General features: G+C 44.7%; 1 protein-coding gene across 8 annotated transcripts in view; it reads right to left on the bottom strand.

Moving 5' to 3' along the window:
• The window catches only part of SLC12A8 (solute carrier family 12 member 8), a 106462-nt gene that overhangs the window by 23371 nt on the left and 65948 nt on the right, over nt 1-17143 (bottom strand). For all 8 annotated transcript variants that reach the window (XM_030580955.1, XM_030580956.1, XM_030580960.1 and 5 more), the window contains 2 exons: nt 6340-6427; nt 2761-2848 (listed from right to left, as the gene is read on the bottom strand). In XM_030580955.1, coding sequence (XP_030436815.1) covers nt 2761-2848; nt 6340-6427 — 176 coding nt within the window. The remainder of the gene's footprint in view (nt 1-2760; nt 2849-6339; nt 6428-17143) is intronic.

Genomic DNA, 17143 nt, shown 5'->3' with positions numbered 1-17143 from the left:
AGTGAAGGAGCATCCATAACCTCCCTAGGCAGCCTCTTCCATTGTCCAAATGTTCTTACAGTTAGGAAGTTTTTCCTGAGATTTAATCTAGATCTGCTGTGCTGTAGTTTGAACCCATTGCCTCTTGTCCTGCCCTTTGTGGCAAAAAAGAACAACTTTTCTCCATCTTTTTTATGGCAGACTTTCAAGTATCTGAAGACCATTATCATATCCCCCCTTAATCTCCTCTTTTCCAAACTAAACATACTCAGTTCCTTTAGCCTTTGCTCATATGACTTGAATTCCATCCCTTTGATCATCTTTGTTGTTCGTCTCTGGATTCTTTCCAGTTTCTCTACATCCTTTCTGTACATTGGTGAATAAAACTAGACACAGTACTCCAGCTGAGGCAGAGGCGAAAGTAAGCTGGTGCGGTCCGGTTTGGCATACCGTCAAGAGCCAGTACGCCGTGATGGACCGCATTGATTTCCACGGCGGGGATTTAAAGGGTTCTGGGCTGCCTGCAGCCCTTTAAATCCCGGCTGTGACTCCGTGGCTGCAGGCAGCCCAGAGCCCTCTGACTCCTGGCCGCGACTGAGATTTAAAGGGCTCAGAGCTCCCCGTGGCTGCGGGCAGCCCAGAGCCCTTTAAATCCTGGCCGCAGCAGAGACTGAAAGGGCTCAGAGCTCCCCGCGGCTGCAGGCAGCCCAGGCAGAGTTAGCTGGAGCGGGTCAAGGAGCTGCCAGTGGGTGCTCCTCACCCATCAATTTTTCCCTGTGGGTGCTTCAGCGCCAGAGCACCCAGGGAGTTGGTGCCTATGGTTCCATCAAGCCTGCATTTGTCCAGCTTACTTATCAGAATGTCATGTGAGACTGTGTCAGAAACCTTACTAAAGTGCAGGTATATTACATTCCCTCTATCCACCAAACGAGTTACCCTGTCAAAGAAGGAAATCAAGCTGTTCTGCTTGTTTCTTATGGGGTACTGAAGTTAACCTAATAAAGGACTATCAACATTTATATAACAAAGACACTGAACTAAAATAGCTAGCATAGAATCGTTCCACTTTTCTCCCAGAAACAGTGATGATTTCTGTCTTACCTATAAGTGATATAAGCCCCATGTGATGAAGTGGGTGATTTTGTTGTTTTTTCAATAGTTTGCATGCAGAGTGGGTGCACTCAGTTTCCTTGGATGTTACCGGTTTAACAAAGTGATGGGAGAGGAGTTTGTTGTTACAGAGGACCAGCGACGGAACTTGGGACCCCAGCCAATGGCCTGGAGAATGGATACCCCAGCAACTGGTAACCTGGTGACTGGGAGGCCCAGCTCAGGAGTCACAGCCGGTTCTGGCCAGTGGAGGACAATGGCCTCTGGAGAGAGGACCTCGGTGACCTGACCAACCGGTTCCAGCCAGTGGGGAACAAAGGATGGCTGAGAGGAGAGGAGACCCAGGCAACCCTGCTTACTTGGGCAGAAGACAATGGACAGAGGCAAGGCTTTGGGGCAGGTGACATTGGATGCCCAACTAGGAAGCGCAGAGTCTCAGGACTTGGGGGAGAGGGCAGGCAGAGCCCACCTGGATGCAGGAGAGACCTAGATGTACTGTGCTGATAGAGGTCAGGCCTGAGGGCCCTGAGAGTTTCCTATGCTGTGTTCAGACATGCAGTAAACTCTCCTGTTTTATGCTGGCTGAGAGTCGCTGCAGTCTGGAGAACAGGGTTGCATTATTCCCTCTGGGAACAGAGGCCCCGGGGGTCCAGAGTGAGTGGACTCCCTGAAAGGGCCCACGGTGAGAGAAAGGCATGCTTAGGCTCAGAAAGGTGCAGTTCCAGGAGGCGGAGGGGCTTAACCCCAGAGAGGGAGTGGACCCCCAAGAACAGCTGTCACACTAAAGGGGGTTCCCCCCAGGGACTGTATGGGACCAAGAGTGGGCACGACCTGGGAGTCCATGACACCCCACATAGGATCATATTTCAGTGTAAAGCTAAACTATTTTTTGTTATCTTGGGAACAGGACAAAATCTAGGGCTGCATTCAGAGGGAAAATGAAAGCATGCATTTCAAACAGAAATTATAGCTTAAACTCTGTTAGAAGAATTAAGAATTAAATAAAAGTAAAGCATGCCAAACTAATTTAATCAAAGAAATTCTGTCAAATTGCAGCGAGCATATAATTTTGGATAATGGGGGATAACTGAAAATTAGTCATACAACATTTTACTTCCACTTAATGTAAGTGAGCAATGAAATACATTGAAATCTTTTCCTCTCTTTTCAGAGGGCCTCAGTGATAAGGTTCATTGACTATGACGCTACAAACCAGTTTCGTAGGTATATGCCAATGTGGAATGTCTAGGATTTAATAATCCCATTACTTACATTGCAATTACTCTAGAGTAGATATGAAAATGTAAACCTTGCTTGACTTAGTAAAGATAAGCAGTGTGATTCTTTGGAGATTTCAATTAGACCTAAGCTTCAGCTGATGAAATGGGCTATGCTGAATAATATACAGCATTTATCATTAGGCAACATTAGCATAATTCAGCTATTAAAGTTAGTGCTGTGGAATTACAAGATTCAGCATTATGGGGCATGTTGGAGAATGCAAGCTATTCAAATCAATTTTGGGTTGGGATTTTCAAAGGAGTTAAAGGCACCCAAATCCCACTGCTTTTCCCTTAGGCTCTGGAAAACCCCAGCTTTAAATAACGCCCCTGTACACTGGAAAGTGTCGTTTCTACAATGGATTGAGTTATTTTAAATTTAACGAATTACCTTTTCTGCTATCAGAAAGTCATAGCGGAGTGACTCCCGGGTACAAATGGCTCCCAGCAGGAAAACAAAGACTATATATAGAAACCACCTGAAAATAACAAAGACACCGTTTGTTCCCAAAGCCATGAGATCATTGGGCATTTTCACTATTATGAAGGCCTGCAGAAATTCAGCTACTTACAGTGGCCACCATTTAAAAGCTTCACAAATAATTGACATTACTGCAATAGTTGTGGTACTCCCTGTTCTAAATTTAGGGACTAGCATAGTACATGCAAAGGCAAAAGTGTAAAGAGATAAGCAGCAACCACTGTATTGCTCTGTTATTTTTTAATACCAACTGGAATCTCTTTGCTTAAAGCAAAGCACGTAAACTCATATTTAACTTTAAGCATACAAATAATCCCAATGGAGCCAAAGGAAACCATGTGCATGCTCCATGTTAAGCATGTGATTAAGGGCCAGACTTTTTAAAATTATTTAGGCACCAAAATGTGCAGACAGGCACCTAGTGGCATTTTCAAAAGTGCCGAGGTGCCTGACTCCCATTATTGGGAAGCAGTGTGACCTAGTGGATTGCACACTAGACTGAGACTCAGGGGAGCTGCGCTCTGCCACTGGCATGACATGTACCTTTGGGCAAATTCTTTCATCTCTCTGTCTCAGTTCCTCCATCTGGAAAATGGGGATAATTAAATCTACCTTGTTTGTAAAGAAAGCACTTGAAGATCTACTGATGGAAAGCACCATATCAGAGCTAGGTACTGTATTAATGATTAATGTATTATTATTATTGGGAGTGAAATATAGAAAAATTGCCATTATGTTTTGGAGAAATACAGTAGAACCTGAGAGTTACTAACCCCTCAGGAATGGAGCTCTGAAATTTTCGTAACTCTGAACAAAACATTATGGTTGCTCTTTCAAAAGTTTATAAGTGAACAGTGACTTAATACAGCTTTGAAATTTTTGAAATTTTACTATGCAGAAGAAAAATGCTGCTTTGCCTTTATTTTTTTTTAGTAGTTTATGTTTATCACAGTACCATACTGTATTCGCTGCTGCTTTTTTTTATTTTTTTTTGGTCTCTACCGCTGCCTGATTGAGTACTTCTGGTTCCAAATGAGGGGTGTTGTTGATCGGTCAGTTCATAACTCTGGTTCTACTGTATGTGAAAAAATGGCCTCAGAAAGAACAACTAGATGAGAAATGTCTGAAATAGGGAAATGAGTTAATGTAAATGGACATCTTCCTTCAGTCCCTCCTTAAAACTCACCTTTTCCTAAATGCCTGCAAGTGGGTATGCCAAGTCTGCTGCATATTATATTAAATGTGATTGCCTCACTTTTACCTTGGCCTTCCTGCATCTATGTGAGGGTAGGGAGCACAGACAGAGATGTAGCCTCCCACAAATCAGTACATCTCATCATGCGCAAGCAGGTGGGAGTTGTTGGGGCAGGGCAGGGAACTGAGGGGCAAACTGGAGGACTGGGCCAAAAGAAATCTGATGAAGTTCAACAAAGAGAAGTGCAGAGTCCTGCACTTAGGAAGGAAGAATCCTATGCCCCGCTGCAGGCTGGGGAATGACTGGCTAAGCAGCAGTTCTGCAGAAAAGGACCTGGGGATTACCGCAGATGAGAAGCTGGATATGAGTCAGCAGTGTGCCCTCATTCCAAGAAGGCCAAGGGCATATTGGGCTGTATTAATAGGAGCATTGCCAATAGATTGAGGGAAGTGATTATTCCCCTCTATTTGGCACTGGTGATGCCACACGTGGAATATTGCATCCAGTTTTGGTCCCCCCACTACAGAAGGGATGTGGACAAATTGGAGAGAGTTCAGTGGAGGGCAACAAAAATGATTATGGGGCTGAGGCACATGACTTATGAGGAGAGGCTGAGGGAACTTAGGTTATTTAGTCTGCAGAAGAGAAGAGTGAGGGATGATTTGATAGCAGCCTTAGATTTCATAGAATGTTGGAAGGGACTTCAGGAAGTCATCTAGTCCAGCCCCCTGCTCAAAGCAGGACCAATGCCCACACTGATTTTTGCCCCAGACCCTTAAATGGCCCCCTCAAGGACTGAACTCACAACCCTGGATTTAGCAGACCAATGCTCAAACCACTGAGCTATCCCTCCCCCCGAAGCAGGGGGTTCTGAAGAGAATGGAGCTTGGCTGTTTTGAGTGGTGGCAGATGACAGAACAAGGAGCAATAGTCTCAAGTTGCAGTGGGGGAGGTCTAGGTTGGATATTAGGAAACATCACTAGAAGGGTGATGAAGCACTGGAATGGGTTACCTAGTGAGGTGGTGGAATCTCCATCCTTAGAGGTTTTTAAGGCCCGGCTTGACAAAGCCCTGGCTGGGATAATTTAGTTTGGGATTGGTCCTGTTTTCAGCAGGTGATTGGACTAGATGACCTCCTGAGGTCTCTTCCAACCCTAATAGTCTATGATTCTATGACAGACCCTAGGCTCTGTCCCCAACATCACCAGTCAGAGTAACAGCACTGATTCTCCTCAGGATGTACGCTGTGCCAGGTAACAAATCTCAGTTACACAATCTGCCTCTCTGTCCCCTCAAGGGACAAAAAAGCAACTTGCGTGTGGCAGAGCCACGATTTAGCCTGCCCAGAATCATTTGTAAAATGCTCGGGGCACAAACGACTCCAGTGTTCTTTTAAGTTTCAGGAATGACCTTCCGCACTTCATGCAAGGTTATTCCCCAAGACCATGTAACAGGCAATTACAAGCCTTCAAAATGTTCTAATCATCCCTCCGATAAAACTGTAACCTTTACGGCAGTGAGAGGAAATATTACCATCACACACATTGCATTGAAAAAAAAAAAAAACCTCTCACACCACCATGCAAAAACTGATCAGGATGAGAAACGACATACAAAGGACACAGTGTCACATTCACTATGGGTTTGCCACCAGACGGGCTCCTTTTATCTGCTGGTATGTCTACAGAGCACTGGGAGCGTGCTTTCCAGCTCGGGTACACAGAGGCGCTAGCTCAGCTTGAACTAGTGCACTAAATATTTCAGTGTGGACAAAGTTAGACCAGCCTGCCTGACCTCCTAGGTATGCACGCAGGTAGCTAGCCCGATCCGCATTCCATCCTGCCATGTGAGGCTAAACTCTAAGTCATTCTTCATAAAAAAGGTACTTGAGAAATTTAGCTGCAACACGTCAGCTAATATGAGAAAAAGACTCTGCCTGTTTCTTTAGAAGGCTTGTAATTTTTCTTTTCTTAAAAAAAAAAACCCAAATCCAACAACTCTGAAATCTACTCCAGAGTAGTCCAATCTGACAATTCTAGAGTTAATACACATTCTGTATTAGGAAGTGGGCCTAAGGGGTGGAGAAGAATTGATTATATCCACATTAATGAATCTCTTCACTAAAACCATCCAGAATAGGAGGGGGTAATAGATAATAATTTGAACAAGACCCAGACTTTAATTTTCCAGATGAGTGAGTAATAAAAGTTTGACTGGAATATGAAATAGATTGGTCACATCCAGGGAACACTCTAAACAGAAAGTAAATTCTTACTCTCTTTCAAGCGACTTACGAAATGCCGATAGCTGCCAGAGACCCGAGTGGGATGCTGGCCTCAGGCTTCTGGAGATCTCCACTCATATTAAACCCAGCCATCACACCTGCATGTTGTAGACAAATATAAACATAATTTGGAATTAGATCATTTATTGATCATGTCAGAACTGTAGCTATACTTTGCCACATCACTGCTGAAAACACTATCTGTCCCATAGCCGTAGCTGTGTAAGTAAATAACCATTCAACCCTGTATCCAATGGTAACAAGCTACCAAAAACATGCCCACAAAGGACCCTTTGTTCAGACTGGACAATGACATAAGAAAAAAGCATGAATTTAAACAAAAATGTCTAATCTTAATACAAACATCATGGAAAACAGCGTTGTTCAATTGTCAATAGAAAAGTGCTGCCATTCATCCCAGTGTCCATTCAACAGGCCGTATTACCCAACTCTGACACACGATGGGTTCTTACATCGGGGACAGACAATCTTTATTATTAAATGGCTTATACTGTCTGTGTCTACCAATGATCCCACGCACATTTAACTGATAGAGAATAATAATACTGTGCAGGCACATGGCATCTTCCATCAGAGAATCTGCTTTGCAGATGTCAGTTAAAGCACACGACATCCTGGTGAGATAGGTATTATCTCTAGCTTGCAGATAGGGAAGCTGAAGCTCTGAGAGGTTAAGTGTTAAGCCCAAAGTCACACAGAAAGCACATGGTAGAACTGAGGACAATCTAACTAAACTGTTGTTGTTATTTATATGCCTAGAGGCCCCAGCAATAGACACAAAGAAATACATAGTACGGGACAGACTCTACCCCACAAAGTTTACAATCTAAATAGACACAACAGACAAAAGGATAGAAGAAAAGGAGAATTATCCCCCAGTTTGCAGCTTGGCAAACGGAGGCACAAAGGGATTAAGTGCCTGAGTCTCAGTTCCGTGCCATAAGCACAGTACTATCCTTCTTGGTCAAAACAGATTCATAGATTCATAGACTCTAGGACTGGAAGGGACCTCGAGAGGTCATCAAGTCCAGTTCCCTGCCCTCATGGCAGGACCAAATACTGTCTAGACCATCCCTAATAGACATTTATCTAACCTACTCTTAAATAGCTCCAGAGATGGAGATTCCACAACTTCCCTAGGAAATTTATTCCAGTGTTTAACTACCCTGACAGTTAGGAACTTTTTCCTAATGTCCAACCTAACTCTCCCTTGCTGCAGTTTAAGCCCATTGCTTCTTGTTCTATCATTAGAGGCTAAGGTGAACAAGTTTTCTCCCTCCTCCTGATGACACCCTTTTAGATACCTGAAAACTGCTATCATGTCCCCTCTCAGTCTTCTCTTTTCCAAACTAAAGAAACCCAATTCTTTCCTCCTTCCTTCATAGGTCATGTTCTCAAGACCTTTAATCATTCTTGTTGCTCTTCTCTGGACCCTCTCCAATTTCTCCACATCTTTCTTGAAATGCGGTGCCCAGAACTGGACACAATACTCCAGTTGAGGCCTAACCAGCGCATAGTAGAGCGGAAGAATGACTTCTCGTGTCTTGTTTACAACACACCTGTTAATGCATCCCAGAATCACGTTTGCTTTTTTTGCAACAGTATCACACTGTTGACTCATATTTAGCTTGTGGTCCACTATGACCCCTAGATCTCTTTCTGCCTTACTCCTTTCTAGACAGTCTCTTCCCATTCTGTATGTGTGAAACTGATTGTTCCTTCCTAAGTGGAGCACTTTGCATGTGTCTTTATTGAACTTCATCCGGTTTACCTCAGACCATTTCTCCAATTTGTCCAGATCATTTTGAATTTTGACCCTGTCCTCCAAAGCAGTTGCAATCCCTCCCAGTTTGGTATCGTCTGCAAACTTAATAAGCGTACTTTCTATGCCAACATCTAAGTCGTTGATGAAGATTTTGAACAGAGCCGCTCCCAAAACAGACCCCCGCGGAACCCCACTTGTTATACCTTTCCAGCAGGATTGGGAGCCATTAATAACTACTCTCTGAGTACGGTTATCCAGCCAGTTATGCACCCACCTTATAGTAGCCCCATCTAAACTGTATTTGCCTAGTTTATCGATAAGGATATCATGCAAGACCATATCAAATGCCTTACTAAAGTCTAGGTATACCACATCCACCGCTTCTCCCTTATCCACAAGACTCGTTATCCTATCAAAGGAACTATCAGATTGGTTTGACACGATTTGTTCTTTACAAATCCATGCTGGCTATTCCCTATCACCTTACCACCTTCCAAGTGTTTGCAGATGATTTCTTTAATTACTTGCTTCATTATCTTCCCTCGCACAGAAGTTAAACTAACTGGTCTGTAGTTTCCTGGGTTGTTTTTATTTCCCTTTTTATAGATGGGCACTATATTTGCCCTTTTCCAGTCTTCTAGAATCTCTCCTGTCTCCCATGACTTTCCAAAGATAATAGCTAGAGGCTCAGATACCTCCTCTATTAACTCCTTGAGTATTCTAGGATGCATTTCATCAGGCCCTGGTGACTTGCAGGCATCTAACTTTTCTAAGTGATTTTTAACTTGCTCTTTTTTTATTTTATCTTCTAAACCCACCCCTTCCCATAAGCATTCACTATGTTAGACATTCCTTCAGACTTCTCAGTGAAGACCAAAACAAAGAAGTCATTAAGCATCTCTGCCATTTCCAAGTTTCCTGTTACTGTTTCTCCCTCCTCACTGAGCAATGGTAGTCCATGGTGAAAATAGCTTTTTCACACTTCCTAGAAGTATTCAGATACTGGTAAAGAGAAAAGTAGCCATGTTACTTTAAAAACATGATGAGAATTTGGACAATTAGTGTACTATTAGTTGTGCACTACTATTAGTAGTACACTATTATTCAGAGTACAATTAGTGTACTTATCTCCATACACCATTGTGAAGCAAGGAAGTATTATTATCCCCATTTCACAGATGGGAAACTAAGTGGTCAAATGACTTGCCCAAGGTTGCACAGGAAGTCTGTGGCAGAGCAGGGAATGGACCCCGAGTCAGTTCCAGGATAGCACCTTAACCACTGAACTTCCTTCCTCCTGAGTTCAACTCACTACCATGCAAAGTGTTTGGAAAGTGCCCCTTGCAGACCGTAGTCTACCGGCATGGCAATGAGTCTCCTTTGTTGTGGGGTTTTTGCCAAGATGACTTGCTGTCTAGTCTTTGGCTCAGGAAGAAATGCCACACAAGGGCCAATCACTTCGTGGGAGCGCCTTAAAATGACACGGACTTGTGAATTGGAGCCTGTTGTTGCTTATTTACCACCCAAACTCTGACTTCATCATTCCTGTGCAGCATTGGTTTCCCATCTATGAAATGGGGATGATAATAATACTTCCTTACTTCACAATGGTGTATGGGGACAGGTATAGTAAGGACTTTGAGCCACTCTGATAGTACAGTAATGGGGCCATATAAGTATGATAGATTAGATAGTGCACAAGAGTTAATGTGGGCATCATCAACCACAGAGGCCAAAGAGCCTCCTATATACGACACACAGACCTCAGATCTTACTGAAGAGGACCAAGGAAGTTCAGGAGTCACAGGTGGCGTCTTGCTGTTTTATTCTCAATCACTTTGTCCACAAAGGACATGTTACAGACAGGGTGATAGCTGAAGAAGATTAGCATCAAGAAGTGCTTTCCTGAGTAGCAGGTCCAACAGTTTTCAACGAAACAGTCCTCCTTCCCACTCAAATACAAGAAAGAACGGGTCTGATCTGCAAGCAGTAGGATGGTGTGCTTTCAAAAATTCTAGCTCTCAACAAGAAAAACTGTCCAAAAAATCAACTTGAGAAGCTGGGCCATTTCTCTCCTCCACACACAGATCAGCCCCCATGGAAGCATTCATCCCCTTCCAAATTTGAACAGTCTTATCTGCAGATTGTTCTCAGAGAGAATTACCCACGGCTCTGTTTCAATCCGATAGCAGCCTGGATTTTCCACACAGACCCACTATCTCACAAAGCAGATAACGGCAAAGCTGCTGGGCAAGGCAGGATAAAAACGTGGTCAATTCAGCCAGAAACCAAGGGAGTATTGAGACAGCCTGTGCATCACAACTACACCCAATATAATCCTATTCTGGGAATTGTCCATGGGATGGACAAATGAAAACTTTTGCAGAAGGGTACTACCCACATCATAGGTCACAGACAATCAGCAGCTACATCACCTCCAGTTTATAACTTAACCACCTACTATTTATCATATATCACTGTCATTTGACAAATATTTTTACATTTTCTAGTACATTACATGATAAGTCAAGATAGAGAGCAAGGGCCCTTTCCATTCCTCATCTCCTTCATTCCTCAGGAGATGGTGAATGGAAAATATCAGATAAGAGTTCATTTTTAAAAAAAGAGGCCAAATTCTCTGCTCATGTACATTGCCACCACTCCACAGCCTTAGCGGAGCTGTGCCTGTTTGCATCAGCAGATTATTTAACCCAAGACTTCTAAATTTATTTGTGGTCACTTTGAAACACCAGATGCAGTTTATTCCAGAATTCAGTTTCAGTGCAAAGATATTTCACGGTAACATGACCTCAAGAGGTAAGTTACTTATTTCGTTGTAACTGGAGTTCTTCGAGATGTATGGTCCCTATCTATATTCCATTGTGGGTACACATGTGCTTCATGTGCCTGAGACTGGAGAATTTTTGCAAGCAGTGCCCGTTGGTCCTGTGTCCCTACTCTCCTTGCACTCTGCACAGAGAGTATAAGGGGTGAGGTGGTCTGACCGCTTCTTCAGTTCCTTCTCCACCACAAATCATGTCACGATTCAAAGCAGCGGGGAAACAGGGCAGGTAGTGAAATACAGACAGGGACCATGCATCTTGAAGAACTCCGGTTACAACACGGTAAGTAACTTTAATGTTCCTTTCTGCTTTGAGTGCTGGTCCTTATGTGTATTCCACTGCGGGTGACTGACAAGCCGTCCTTAGAGAGAAGGAGGGTGTGAGGATGCAGGTGGTAGAGCTGCTTGTAGAACTTCTGCCCAAAGGATGCAGCAGTGGAGGACTCTTGGACCAAGGCATAATGCCTCATGAAAGTGTGGAAGGAGCTTCACTTAGCTGCCCTGAACATGTCAAGCCAAGGACTCCTTGAAGTGATGCTACTGAGGCTGATTGTATCTTGTAGAGCCCTTACTACATGTGGGGGAGGAAGCTGTGCCATCCAGTAACAGAGTTAAGGATACACCCGGAGAGCTACTTAGAGATCCCTCTGAGAGGATACAGCTTGACCTCAAACCTGTTCTGCTATGGCAATGAAAAATTTAGGTGACTTTGTAATCGGTTTCGTTCCCAGCAGGTAAAATGCAAATGTTGGTGCTCGTCGCATGTCAAGGGAAGACCCTGCAAGCAGCTACTAGAACAAATGGAAATGCCCTGTCTTGACAGTTGTCAGGACCCACTATAAACCTGAGAAATCTTCTGTGGAAGGGCGAATGTCCTCGTGAAAGCATGCATCTTTCACATTGAGAGCTGTGAACCAAGGGTTCTTTTCCAGAGATGGTATCATTGATGCCACTGTAACCACACAAAGAATTTTAGTTTGTGAATAAAAATGTCATGGTGTCAAGGTGTTGCAAGTTGAGAATGGGTCTTTTGGGGAACTAGGATATATTTTGAATAGAACCCTTTTTCCTGATGCTGAAGATGTACCTGTTCTATTGCTCCCTGCTGAAGGGGACATTCTATCCCCTGGGAGGAGGATCTCCTGGTGAGAATGGTCCCTGGAAAGGGACAGGGAAGGAAGTTTGGGGGAGGGATAGGGAAACTTTATGGTATAGCTGGAATGGATGATATCCAGCAACCATTTGTCCATTGTTATTGACCTTCAACTGTGGGAAAAGAGTGCTAGGCAGCCACCAAAGGAGACCTGGGGATTGAGTGGAAATGGCACCAACAGTGGTTCACAACTTCTGAGTGTCTCGTTAAAAGTAGCTTTTGGCTGGCACAGGAGGTTGGGTTAATGTGACTGAAGTGGAAGATGCTGGGTGTCCTGGCCATTGCAGCCTCTGCCTTTAATGAAGAGGTTCATAAGAGTGCTGATGGTAATTGCTTATTGTATTTCCTTTGGTGGATATATACCCAGAAAGCGGAGGGTTGCCATGGAGTCCTTTAGCAAGTGCAAGTTTCATCCGTCTTTTCATGAAGAAGATTGGTCTTATAGAAGGACAACTCTTCTATGGTGTTCTGGACCTCCCTGAGCAACCCTAGAGTGTAGCCATGACTCCCAGGCAATGGCAATAGCCATTGATCTTGATGCGGTGCAGTCTGCATCAACCCCAGACTGTAATGAAGTTATTGCCACTAGCGTATCATCTTCAATCAGACCCTGCAAGTGAACCCTCTCCCGCTAGGGCAATTTGTCCCTGAAATCTAGAAAAGTTTAATAATTCAGAAAATCATACTTAGCCAACAGCAACTGACAATTCAGTACACTAAACTGGAGGCTAGTAGATGTAAACACTGCCCTGTCCAGCTGGTCCACACACCTGGCTTCCTTATTGGTGGAGGTGGCACCTAGATCTCTCTGTGGCAACCTGAACAACTACGGAGCTCGGGACCAGGTGAGTAAATAGAAACTCTGCTTTGTTTTCTGGGACAAAGTAATGTTTCTCTGCCCTCTTGGAGGTAGGGGTACATGTTGCCAGTGCATGCCATATAGACTTAACTAGCTGGATCCCAGCGGTTGCTGGATGTCTAGGAATTTATGTTGTGTGTCCTGGACTTCCTCTAAGGAGATATGGAATTCTTACGCTGCCCTTGGTAGCCGCCCCTGGAGTTGCTTGTGGTCATCTCGAGGGGACAGCAAAGCTGGGGAGACCACCTCATCGGAAGATGAGGAAGATGCCCTTGTCAGTACTGGCAGAACCAGCAGATTCAACTCATAGTCTTCCTTCAAAGAGAGCAACCAAAACTTCCTCCTGACCCTATAGAAGAGGGAGGGGCAATATGAGTCTCTACTACATACAGATCCCGGTAATAGGGGCAGCAGGAAGGGTTGAAGGTATGTTGTGGAGGTCCCCAAGGCCTAGGGAACCACCGATCCTGAGGGAGGCATTTTGCTTGGGTAGGGGAGGCTGGTTCCAGGTAGCTCTGGATCTCCTGTCTGGACTGATCTTCCTCGGTGGAGGCAATGACGGTTCGTCCAGTATATCCAACCTTCTTGTTGCATTTGGATCTGGCTTGATCAGCAGTGTTGTCAGTTCTGTTGAAGAGAAGCCACAGCTAGTAGACAGGATGGGGGACAGACTTCTCTCATAGCCTTTATCTCCTAGTGGGGTCAAAATCTCCCTGATGAGGGTCAGTCCCAACAACAGGGGAGACTGTGGATCCAGGAGAGCAAAGATGTTCCCCGGAATTGTGTATCCTTCTGCTCTCCTCTGAGGTGCACAGGGTTCGGCCAGGCTTCACAGACTTAGCTGATGTAGGAAGATTCTGAGTTGGCAGATCCAGCCGGGGTTGTGATGGTACCCCCGGTGACTGAGATCCCCTATGGGTGCTCTTCATTGATACTGGCAGTTCACTGCCCTGACAGTGGCGTTGCTGGTGTGGAGTCTGCTAGTGGCAGTGACTTGCTGCTCTGTGCTTATTTATCATGGCCCTGGAGCTTAGGTCTTTGAGAGCTAGGCACAAAGATTTACCTGACTTGGACAGGGTCAGGGAGGGATCCATCCTCTTTAGAGTGGACTGGGCATGGGGGGGCTGCTCTTGTGCTTATGAGAGCATCCCCTGCTCTCCTGAGGAAACCCTGACAGTGAGTCCATAGGTGTATTCTCCCTCACGCCTGCATCAGGCCTCTTGCTAGGATGTACACTCCTTCATGTCTCTGACCAATGTACAGAGGGGTACCCCCAGCCAGGGCCTGACACTGGAGGTTCCGACTCAGGCCATGTGACGGTAAGGAGGAACTGAAGGGGCAGTCCTTCCAATCTGCCCCTTATACTATCAGTGTAATGCAAGGAAATTGCAGGGGTGCAGTCATCCTAGAATATCAGGATTGGAAGGGACCTCAGGAAGTCATCTAGTCCAACCCCCTGCTCAAAGCAGGACCAATCCCCAGACAGATTTTTGCCCCAGATCCATAAATGGCCCCCTCAAGGATTGAACTCACAACCCTGGGTTTAGCAGGACAATGCTCAAACCACTGACCAATGCCTGCACAAATTATTCAGTCACCAGAGCATGAAGTGCATGCATACCCACAGGGGAATCCATATGGAGACCAGCACTTGAAGAATGCTTTTATGAACAGGACTATACAATGTTAATTCTAAGATGCATCTTTTATTAAAAAGCAATTATTTGGATCTTAATAGAAATAATAAAAAATAGAGCATTCTTTACCTAAGACAAGCTTAAGTCTTCATTTTCAAAAATGCACCAACAACTGTGTGCCCAGTTTGTGCATGTAGTTTTGCAAGCAACAATATGAGCTGTGCAATTTCTGACTCCTTGCACATGCAAATTCCCAGTTAAGTGCATACATGACCATTTGCACACACACACATATCCAGTGTGCATGTGAAATCACGGCAATAATGCAGACAAATTAGGAATGCATTCACCCACAACTTTTTGAAAAAATATTCATTCATTTGTGCTTTGGTGAAGTTATAAAAATACAGGTATTTTTACTCCATCTACAGTAATTATTTTAGCCTTTATGACATAATCAATAATCCTCCATGCCCATAAATACACATGCAAGCCAGCAACGCATGTGTGTACACACACATGTATACACCTCTACACCGATATAATGTGACCCGATGTAAGACGAATTCAGATATAACGTGGTAAAGCAGCACTCGGGGGGGCGGGGCAAGGAGCTGCGTGCTCGGGCAGATCAAAGCAAGTTCGATATAACATGGTTTTACCTATAATGCGGTAAGATTTTTTGGCTCCTGAGGACAGCGTTATTGGGGTAGAGGTGTATATGCAAGTGTGTGTGTGTGTGTGTGTGTGTGTGTGTGTGTGTGTGTGTGTGTGTGTGTGTGTGTGTGTGTGTGTGTGTCCCCTCTTCATTAAATTACAGAACTTTAAGAATAAAGCCAGATGCATCCTACTTCCCTCTGAAATGATTTAAATGGCTATTATATGGAAAGACAAAGGTAACTGTGAGCAGAATTTGGGCCTAACTTAGGTTTTGCCAACTTTCAAATGTCTTAAAACTGGACACTACAGACCCCTGCCCCAGTCACTCACTCCCCCTCCCATCACTCACTCACTCCCCCTCCACTTCCGCAGGGACTCCCCTGCTGCTGCAGAGCCGGGCTGGGGGCTGCTGCAGAGCCTGCCTGCTTGCCCACGAGATACAGGTAGGAGGCAGCCCCGACTGAGAAGGAGCTGGCACGGGTTGATGACCGGACACCTGTGGGTGATAGGCTGCTGCTGGCATTTACAGGTGGTAGCCGGACTTTTGGTGTCCAGTCAGAAGTAAGGTTTCAGAGTGGTAGCCGTGTTAGTCTGTATCAGCAAAAACAACAAGGAGTCCTTGTGGCACCTTAGAAACTAACAAATTTATTTGGGTATAAGCTATGTGTATATATATACCTGCTACTGTACTTTCCACTCCATGCATCTGATGAAATGGGTTCTAACCCACGAAAGCTTATGCCCAAATAAATTTGTTAGTCTCTAAATTGCCACAAGGACTCATTGTTTTTTCAGTCAGAAGTACTGAGTGGACACCCTACAGACCACTTTTGACCAGACTTTCTGGTCAAAAACTGGGCATCAGGCAACCTAGCCTAACTGAAAATCTGGACTAACTCCACTCGCATCACTGGAGTCATATCACTGAAAATCCAGAAAAACTGAGGAGAGAATTTGGACCATGACCTTAAAAAAATTTTTTTAATGAAATCCACAGAAAGTATAATTTACTCAGCTTCACTTCAGAGACACAATATGAGATAACGAAATAATATTTTTTATTGGACCAATTTCTGTTGGTGAAAGAGAGACACGCTTTCAAGCGACACAGAGCTCTTCTTCAGGTCTGGGAAAGGCACCGGGAAAGGTATTGAGAATGTCACACCCAAATATAAGGTTGAATAGATTGTTTAGCATAAGTAGTTAACACATAATTTAAGAAACAATTCAAGGTAAAGTGGCTAATTAACACCTCTGCCATCAAAGGACAAAAAACACAGGTTAGACCAGGGGTCTCAAATACGTGGCCCATGGGGTTATTTTCTGTGGCCCGCGAGCTCCTCACAGCACCCCCGCCCGGCCCCAGCGTTTACCTAGAGCGGCTCCAGCCCAGCGCGCACCGGAGGAAGGGCAGGATTCCTGCCTGCCCTGCCCCTACACCATGCCGGGAAGCAGCTGGAACATGAGGAAAGGGGGGCACAGGGGTCTGTGTGTTACTCTTGCTTCAGGCAGCGCCCCCAGCAGCTCCCATTGGCTGCGCCAGTCCAGCATTTTCAATGTAGACAAGCCCTCAATTCCGTGTACTTCCTTACTCCCAACTTTTTACTTGTCCAAACATACTGCAAGTTCTTCCGGGTAAATTCTTCTGTACGTACTGCACCTAACATACTGGCATCTGGATGGCGCCTCTATCCACTGCTCTCATACAAACAGGAATGGGAGTAAGATCACACAATCACCACTGGCACATTGCTACTGGTAGGGAATTTTTTAAATCCTCCGAATAAGTGACTAACCAAAATGAGGGAAGTTGTGTGTAACAACCCAATTAATTACACTGTACACCGCACAAAGCTGTATTTTAAGAGACTCTCTAG

This window comes from Gopherus evgoodei, chromosome 11 (genome assembly GCF_007399415.2).
Source record: "Gopherus evgoodei ecotype Sinaloan lineage chromosome 11, rGopEvg1_v1.p, whole genome shotgun sequence".
Taxonomy (NCBI): Eukaryota; Metazoa; Chordata; order Testudines; family Testudinidae; genus Gopherus; species Gopherus evgoodei.
This window is presented reverse-complemented; position numbering and strand designations above follow the sequence as displayed.